This window comes from Anopheles maculipalpis, chromosome 2RL (assembly GCF_943734695.1).
Source record: "Anopheles maculipalpis chromosome 2RL, idAnoMacuDA_375_x, whole genome shotgun sequence".
Taxonomy (NCBI): domain Eukaryota; kingdom Metazoa; phylum Arthropoda; class Insecta; order Diptera; family Culicidae; genus Anopheles; species Anopheles maculipalpis.
Genome location: NC_064871.1, coordinates 78,177,809 through 78,186,765, shown reverse-complemented (window position 1 = coordinate 78,186,765; position 8,957 = coordinate 78,177,809). Strand labels below are relative to the sequence as shown.

The following is an 8,957-nucleotide window of genomic DNA, read 5'->3' as shown; positions in this document are numbered from 1 at the left end:
TGTTGCACACAACAAAAAAGCACGATAAAATCGGCGATCATTTCTTCTATATCCCTGGTATTCCGATGGCTAGAAAGTGCACAAATGTGAACATTTAATCAAAAGCTCCTAGAATTCAGCATGAATATCAAACGGAAACAAATTGAAATAATCAAACATTTTGAGGCAGAAAATGGGCTAAGATTACACACTCACTGAGAGATGACGCACATGACGATGACAACAGGATAGGGCCTGCTGCCAGCTGCAATGTTAGTATGACACCTAGTACAAAGTACAAAACAAAAAGAAGCAGTGTAAGTAAGAGGAAATGGTAACACACAGGGAATAATAATGGAAGAGGCCAGAACGCGTTGAGAAATCGATTAATTGAATCGATAAAAAAATATATATACTTCGCTACGTATACATTTATTTGTATACATTAAGTTTGCAAATAATTTAACACACATAAACGCAACGTAAGCGAAAGAGTTGCAAGGTACTAGAGGCAAGAGATAGCTTACAAGGGAACAGAAGAGGATGAAGAAAGGCGATTTATTTTTTAAAATACTTTATTATATTTAGTTACATAAACACATGGACACAAATACGCACGCAGATAGATGATGCTCTCGAAAGTGTTGTAAAGGTGTCAAGCGCCAGAAAGTTGAACAGAGTTTTGTATTTAGCTTTTCTTTTTCAATATTTTATGAAAAGTTTTTACTGTATGTTGAGGTGTGTATGTGTGAGAGTTAGGACAGATAGGCACGCATTGTTAGGATGTATAAGTAAAACAGGTTGATCAGTTAATAATAATTTACTAATCCACCGTGTTGTAAAAGGCGTAATAACAACAGCAGTAATAACAGGCGACAGAGCCATTTACATGTGATCTGTTTTTCTTCTTCTTTTTTATTGTTTTTTATCTTTCCGATTTACTACCCTCTTTTTTCTATTTTTTCTTTACTTAATTTTCTTGCCATAAAAATACAGAAAATCTCTCATTTACTCTCTTTTTCTCTTTTCTAATTTTGTTTCTTGCTCTATTTCTGCAATCAAGCAACGCTAGAGTAACGTGTTAGCAACGTGGCAGAAGCAAGCGGCGATTACACGAAGCAAACAGAGAACCTACTTTAATTTTAATTCATTTTTATGCATTATGCAATTGCATCCTTGTGTTTAGTCTCTTTTTCTCAGTTGATAATTTTCTCTCATTCTCTTTTTCGCTTGTGTTTTTTTTTTGTGTCATAAAAAAAGCTCTGAGGAGGAAGGAGAAGCGTCAGGCTTGTATGTAAAATATATAAAAATTTGAACTTGTGTAAAAGCATTAATCAATTTTGCAACCAGTGAAGCAAATGAGTGTAATTATATATGTGTAAGAATCATATTTCAACCAATTTTTTTAACCAATACAGCTCTGCAATCCGTTATTAGGAGTAGTAGTAAGGCGCTCACAAGGTGTGTGTGTGTGTGTGTAAAAGGATGTTTTTAAGGGAATCGTATTTTGATATAAATGCAGATATAAGAAATAAAAACTCTTTTAACTTAATACAGCATAGCATGCAAACAACAACAAGGGTGGTAGCTTTGCTAAATTAAGTATTGTACATAGGAAAATCGGATGCAGAGAATTTACTAACACACGCACACACACACACACACCTGAAGGGACACTTCTTCAGACACACTTTACTACTTAAGTTAAGAATCCCAGTTAAGGTAGAGGTGAGTGCCGTTGATTGGTTGTGGAAATGCAAAAAAACAACAAGTAAAGCTCATACTATATATATTATGTATACATATAACTTATTAAAAAAAAACAATGTAAAAACTACTAATACTAGTGTTTCTAAGGGAAACCAAAAACTCATGGCACACTCAATAATGTACAGGAAGCAAAAAGGGCAAGAACATGGAAATGGAGTTGTGTGTTACTTCGACGAAGTTAACTATTTAAGCAAAAACGAAAACGATACAAAAGATGAAAACAATTACTGCGCAAACCACAAAACACACAGAATGTGTGACGACGACAAACACCATTTTCATTATTCAACAATAAACAAAACGAGCGTGTTCGAAAGCAGTTGCCAGGTTGGCAGCAAAAAAGCTTAAAGAAGTATAAAGAGCGAGAGAGAGAGAGAGCTCTTTTTTAGGTGGCACAATAATATGTGTTGGTGTGCGTGTGTAAGTATTGTAAAGAAAAAAATGGAAGAAGCAACACTTTTAAAAGATGATAAAATTAATATAATTTGAGACAAAAAGAAAAATTTCAATCAAAAGATATTTAACGGGTGGTCCCTCTCGTTTTTTTCTTCCTGTTTGACATCCGACAAAATGTTCAGAATTTTTTTTTTGTAATTTATTTTCAACTTTTCTGGTCAATGGTTGAATGAATTTCGGGGTTTTAAATCTCTTGACTGCAATGCTTTAAGAAGGAGGGAAGGTAAGTAAATGATCGTGAGGACTAAAGATTATGTAGGGCGAGATCTATGTAGATCGGGTGTAGGAATCGGGATGGTTTATTCCACAATAGGATGTGAGACGCATCCAACGGTATGCTGTATGCCTTGATCGGACCAGAAACGATCGAGCTATCGTTAATTTTCCATGGATATGTTGTGGTTTTCCTCAATAACTGGGTGAGGGGGTATATGGATCTCGACGGGGTGTCCCGCAAAAAGATGGACGGACCGTAGACGCATCTAACGGTAGGTCATTCATCCCTATCGAAACAAAACTGGGTGAGATGTGGTCGATTTTCCACGGAAATGATGGGTTTTTCCTCAATAACTGGGTGAGGGGGTGGAGGGATCGAGTTGAGCCGTTCTACAAAAAGGTGGACGGACCATAGACGCATCCAACAGTAGGTCATTCATCCAGATCGGACGAAAACTGAGCGAGCTATCGCCGATTTTCCACGGGATTGCTGGGTTTTTCCTCAATAACTGGGTGAGGAAGTCCAGAGATCGGGTTGGGGTGTTCTACAAAAATGTGGACGAATTATAGACGCATCCAACGGTAGGTCATTTCCTACTAGGAGCGACTGGTAGTAACAAGAGAGCATGAATACGAGCAGGCAGCTCGGATCGGTTGAAAATTTCCAAATCCAATCTTAAAATCCAAAATCAGTTTTAAAATCCCGTGGCAAAATTTTAAGTTGAATTTCAGACTAAAAATTTCCAACCCAAATTTAAAACTGATTTTGGAAATTTTTGGCCGACCCGAGCTACCTCTTTGAATTCATGCTCTCCTGTTACTCCTGGTCGGATTTTTGTGGCAAAATCTGGAAATTTGTGGCAAAAATCCGGAAATTTTTATGCGGCAAAATTCGACCAGGAGTAACAGGAGAGCATGAATCCGAGGAGGAAGCAAATGGAAATTTTAAAAGTGGCCAGAAAATAATTTTCTTTCCGAGATGACAAATATTCTTCCGGCACATTTTAAGGGCGCCTTTCAATTTTAAGTTTTTATCCTCATTTTTGTTTCTTTCTTTAAATATCTTTCAAAAAGACCTCCAAAACGTGATTTTTATTATAGAAGGGGACTAAGGGGGATTTTCCAGTAACCCCCGGGAAATTCCGCCAGCAGCATTCCCGTGGAAAACCGGCGATAACTCGATCATTCCTGATCCGATCGGGATGATTGACCTACCGTTGGATGCGTCTATGGTCCGTCCACCTTTTTGTAGAACACCTCAACTCGATCCCTCCACCCCCTCACCCAGTTATTGAGGAAAAACACATCATTCCCGTGGAAAATCTTCCACAACTCACCCAGTTTTGGTCTGATCGGGATGAATGACCTACCGTTGAATGCGTCTTTGAGCCGTGCACCTTTTTGTAGAACACCTCAACTCGATCCCTCCTCTTCCTCCCCCAGTTATTGAAGAAAAACCCAACATTCGTGGAAAATCGGCGATAACTCGCCAAGTTTTGGTCTGATCGGGATGAATGACCTATCGTTGGATGCGTCTTTGAGCCGCACATCTTTTCGTAGAACACCTCAACCCGATCCCTCCACCCCTTCACTCAGTTATTGAGGAAAAACCCAGCATTCCCGTGGAAAATCGGCGATAGCTCTCTCAGTTTTGGTCCGATCAGGATGAATGACCTACCGTTGGATGCGTCTATGGTCTGTTCTCATTTTTGTAGAACACCTCAACCCGATCCCTCCACCCAGTTATTGCGGAAAACAACAGAATTCTCGTGGAAAGCCAACGATAGCTCGCTCATTCCTGCTCCGATCGGGGCGTACAGTGTACCGTTGGATGCGTCTTGGACTTGCGCATCTTTTTGTGGAACACCTCATCCCGCTCCCTTCACTTCTCGCCCGTCGTGAGAGGACTGCAAATGGGATGTCTCTCACCAATCGCTTTCAACGGTCACGAATCGCACCAAATCACTTCCCGCTATAGTGAGCAGGCACTTCTCACTATAGTGAGAAGTAAGATTTTGCTAGCTGAGAAAATCTTGCTTCTCACTATAGTGAGAAGTAAGATTTTGCTAGCTGAGAAAATCTTGCTTCTCACTATAGTGATCAGGCATTTTGCTATCATAGTTGATACGTAACGTTTCCCTAGCAACAAAATCTTGCTTCTCGCTATAGTGAATAGCCACACTTCTCACTATCCTAAGGATGCTTTCACCAAATACTATTACCTGTGCGTGATTTATCTTCCTGGTGGAAAATTACTCCCGAAACAACTAAATACAACAAAACAATTAATGCACCTTGTGTTTTTTTAAGAGTTGTGTTATTATTTTATTATTAATAGTATTATTATTATTACTTTCTTTTGTTTGGCTTTGTTTGTTTTCTTGCGCTTGCTTGCTTCTTTTACTACCGTTTTTTTCCCCACGACGTTTGCTCATCATGGCGTTTGCCCATCTCCATTTTTATTTCCTTTTGTTTTTTCGTTTCGTTTCCCATCGTTTGGCTAGTTTGCGTCGTAAATATCAATATTATGCCTCCCTTTTCTTCCTCTCTTCTACCGCGCTCTTCATTTGTAAATTTTACAACCCAATCCAACCCCAGAGGACCGTCAATACGTTTTAATGCGTTGCAATCCTAATTTGGTGGTAGGTGTGATGGTGGTTAGCTGTTATACCATAGGCGGTGGTTGTGTGGCCACAAATGCACTTTCTAAATTTTGTGTAAGGTTTTGTAATGTTTCCCATTTTTTGTTTTGTAAGAGGTTTCCATGCATGCACAATTCTCGCACCGTTACGCCACGAAAGCGCAACGCGTGTTTGAACCGTGACGAGCGGGGGGGTTGGTTTTCACAATTTTCACAGTCGTTGTTTTCATGTTTTTTTTTGTTTCAAATACTTCTTCCACACACACAAAGATGGGAAGCTTTTACTGGCGGAAAGGAAGGCGAGAAACGATAGGATTTTGTTGTGTGTGCTGTGTGCCTTTTAAAAGCATCAGCATTTCTTCCGTTTTTTACCACAGTTTTTTCTGGTTTTTAAATTTAAAATGAATTTTTGTTTTAGGACAATCTTTACTAAAACAGTGAAGTTTGGCTTCGTTTTCGGTTCTACTCAGAGTTAATTCTTTCTTTTTGCTTTGACTTAACGAACTTAATAAACGGTTCATCCTTCCTTTCCTTAACTTTTGTTTGTTTGTTCGTACACAATGACACAATAACACGCACACTAGAATGGAGAACAATGATTGAAAATTCGTCTTAAACTCTCGGTGCTCCCGCCACAGCTTCGGGGGTTTCAGTAGTGTTTATCTTCTTGTTTTATGCAAAGTTTTTTACTTTTTTTGTTTTATTGTTTCGAAATGATTTTTCCAACACTCTTCCGTGTCTCCCGATTTTTTACCACCCTCCTCATTATTCCCCTAGAAGCGATTAATGTTAGAGACAAATAAGAAGAACAGAATAAGCCCCAGCATGGGTGGGAAATCTTTGGGCCAAATCGAGGGTGGTTTCGTAGCAAAGCTGTCAATAAGACTTCAAAACAAGGGCAGGTAAGGAAGTAAAAGAAGACAATAAAAAAAAAAACCACGAGCAAACACAATCGGGAATGCATTGTCCGCCCTGCTTTCGTGCGTTTAAATTTGTGCGATTGGCTTTGCTTCAAAATTTCCTGCGCCTTCTTTTCATTAAAGAGTTTTCTTTTAAAAACCATTTTCCCCCGTAGGAAAACTGCAATTCCTTCCTTGTGGCTTGCGAAAGCCTCTAGCTAAACTATCCTCCTGCTTTACACCAATCTCCCATCCATCTTCTATCGCCTTATCAGCAAATCCTAATCTCAATATAAATCCATCGAACAAACATGACAACAGTAATTAATTCCTCTCACCTTTTTTTCGTTATCCTGGCGATTCTTTTTAAGTCCCCCTCGTAAAAACGAATGGAAGGGCAAAGGGAGGGGGGGGAGGGTTGTCGGGGAAGGTAGTGGAGAAAAGGGGACAGTTACACAGTGCTGCGCGGGACAGTGCTGGGGGGACGCGCTTTTTGGGAGCGAAGGAATGGAGCACCTCCTTCGAACAAAACAGTGCCCAAAAAGAGACCACCACCCCCCCTCTCCCCCCACCCCCTCCGTAAACAACAACAACATACTCACATACACCTAAACAGGCAGGCACGCGCACCCTGCAAGGGGAAGTCTTGAAACACGCACACATACATACACGCAGGTGGTTTTGAGTCGCAGTGAGGGAAGGAAATAATCTTGTTCTGCTGATCATTACTTAATATAACGACATGTTATAACATAAATATATGTATCTAGATAATATTACTATGTATATGTACCATTTGTAGGTATATTACCCTTTTAATATATATACGTTCTGTATGATGCACAGGCCGGTTTATAACTCATCTTCTAATTCGTCGATTTCTAGTTTAGCTGATTCCCTTTACGGTCCGTTCCCTAAAAGCATTCCTTAAAACTCGTCGGCTTAGTGTGACTTCCATTGTGCATCATAGCTCAATTTCGTAAACAAAGTTTACGTTTCCAAAGTGACGATGTTGTGCGCCTACTGCGGTTCTGCTTGTCGAGCCAAGGACATGTGTATAAGGTGGGCTAACAACGCTTAATCAGGTCGCCATTGCCATTTTGATTTTGACACTTTGTAACCAAGTTTGTTTTTTTTTTAAACCAGTTCCCCAACAGTGGCACATCGATAGTGGACCAAATTTTTACAACACCTTGTTTGGAAGAAATTTTCGATATTCGAGAGACCCAGAAATCATCGTTTTCCTCACTAGAAGTCAAATCAAATGGAACAGTGTTTGTAGCCGGTCTTCACAAGGCAGGGCAGGAGTTCAAATCCCATCCGAACCGTTACCGCGTATTGAGAACTGACTATCTAGTCAGTCTAGTAAGCCATTTGATAACCGGCGTGATCTAGTAGGTCATTAAGGACTTGTGTCACAGCTCCATCGTTACCAATTTTTCGCAAGGTCCGTGTCAAAGTGTTATACGGGAATTGACGGATGACAGAAATTTTCGATTTTATCGAAAGGTAGAAACAAAACAAAAAATGTTCGGAAAATATGCGAAAACATCGGAACGATAGAGCTGTACCACCAGCCTAAGCCAAGAAGAAGAAGACTGCAATGCATATTGCATGGCAATTGCATGCATTGTACACTTGCAAACGCAATGAACTCGGTTACAGAATGTCAAATTGGGATAGGCAATTGTTCAATTGGTGAGCCCACACCCTGTATATACATCTCCCTGGGAAAAGTTAGGCTTTTTTCATCAAAGATTCTTACGATTGCTGCATGCCTATCTCTGCTCGGATTCTCACCGAAGGTTCGTGTACAGGAAGAACAGTACCGTACCCCTCTTGACACAATTTGCCTATTAAGGTAGATTTGTATTGACAAAAACCCTCAATAGTGTTATTAAGGCAATTTTGTCAATAGGGACTAATACATGTGTGTTTGTGTGGGGAGGAGGGGATGAATGAGTTCTTGCTGGTTTTTCTTGCCACAGCAAACAACGCTGAGCCCAAACCACAAAAAAAAAACTCATAACCCTTTCCTGTTTTCAGCAGATCGAAATTCATTCACTTAAAAACGTTCCACAAAAACAATCCTTTTTTGTCCTGCCCGCCTCTAACCGGCAGCGTCGGAGCTGTTGTTCTCGGTGTTGGCGGCTGCGGCGGAAGTGGCAGCAGCAGCAGCATGATCGTCATGGCCGGGGAGGAAGTGGTCCGGCAGTTGGAACCGCCCACCCTCGCCGGCCGTATCTCATTTCGGCGTATTGCTGCTCGGTGTCCACCGGTCGAACTCGATGCCGGAATCGGGCGAAATGCCGGTAGTGAACGGCCCTAGCAGATCGATTGCCGCCTGCGTACACTTGCACTCGACCTCCACACACGCACAGTTGTACTTTACGGCGTGCCGCGAGTGGACCTGATGCAGCGCGTGCTTCGGTTGCAGTGGATGAGGATGCTGAGCGGCAGGATGGTGATGATGGTGATGGTGGTGACGGGACGGCGGTTCTATACCAGCCGAACCCGAACCGGACGATCCTACCGAGCTGGCACTGAATGGAGTTGTGGACACGGAATGCTGTCCACCACCACCGCCTCCTGCATCGCCCGCGGATGTTCCACTGCCAACACCAACACCACCACCTCCAACCCCAGCACCAACGGAAGACGATGAACAGGATGAGGCGGCAGAGGAAGCGGAGGCCGAGTAGAGGGCTTGTTTGGCGGTGGCCGACTGGGTCGGATCGATGTTAAGCTGCTGCTCGAAGCTGTGCAGCTGCTGCATAAAGTGAAAGTTGGGCGAAACGTCCGGTTTGCGTGAACGAACCAGCAGGAAGGCATCGTTCAGCGAGAGTGTCCGGGCGAACATCAGGTAGGCGAGCGTAACCGTCACCGAGCGGGACACACCGGCCAGACAGTGGACCAGCACGCCGCACCCATTCGAACGGGCTTCATCTGTAATAAAAAGCACGAGGATATCCACGTTAGTAAAGAGTTTTTTTTTG

At 41.8% G+C, this 8,957-nt stretch overlaps 3 protein-coding genes across 3 annotated transcripts in view; 1 reads left to right on the top strand and 2 right to left on the bottom strand.

The window, feature by feature from the left end:
* LOC126568590 (probable prefoldin subunit 6) overlaps positions 1-8,957 on the top strand; it is a 263,741-nt gene that overhangs the window by 28,682 nt on the left and 226,102 nt on the right. The window lies entirely within an intron of this gene.
* The window catches only part of LOC126568326 (uncharacterized), a 59,812-nt gene that overhangs the window by 24,809 nt on the left and 26,046 nt on the right, over positions 1-8,957 (bottom strand). The gene's annotated exons all lie outside the window — the stretch shown is intronic.
* Positions 8,084-8,957, bottom strand: part of LOC126568117 (dual specificity protein phosphatase Mpk3) — a 31,199-nt gene continuing 30,325 nt past the window's right edge. Inside the window, exon 5 of the mRNA XM_050224535.1 lies at positions 8,084-8,907. Within this exon, the coding sequence (XP_050080492.1) occupies positions 8,207-8,907 (701 nt within the window). The 3' untranslated portion in view covers positions 8,084-8,206. The remainder of the gene's footprint in view (positions 8,908-8,957) is intronic.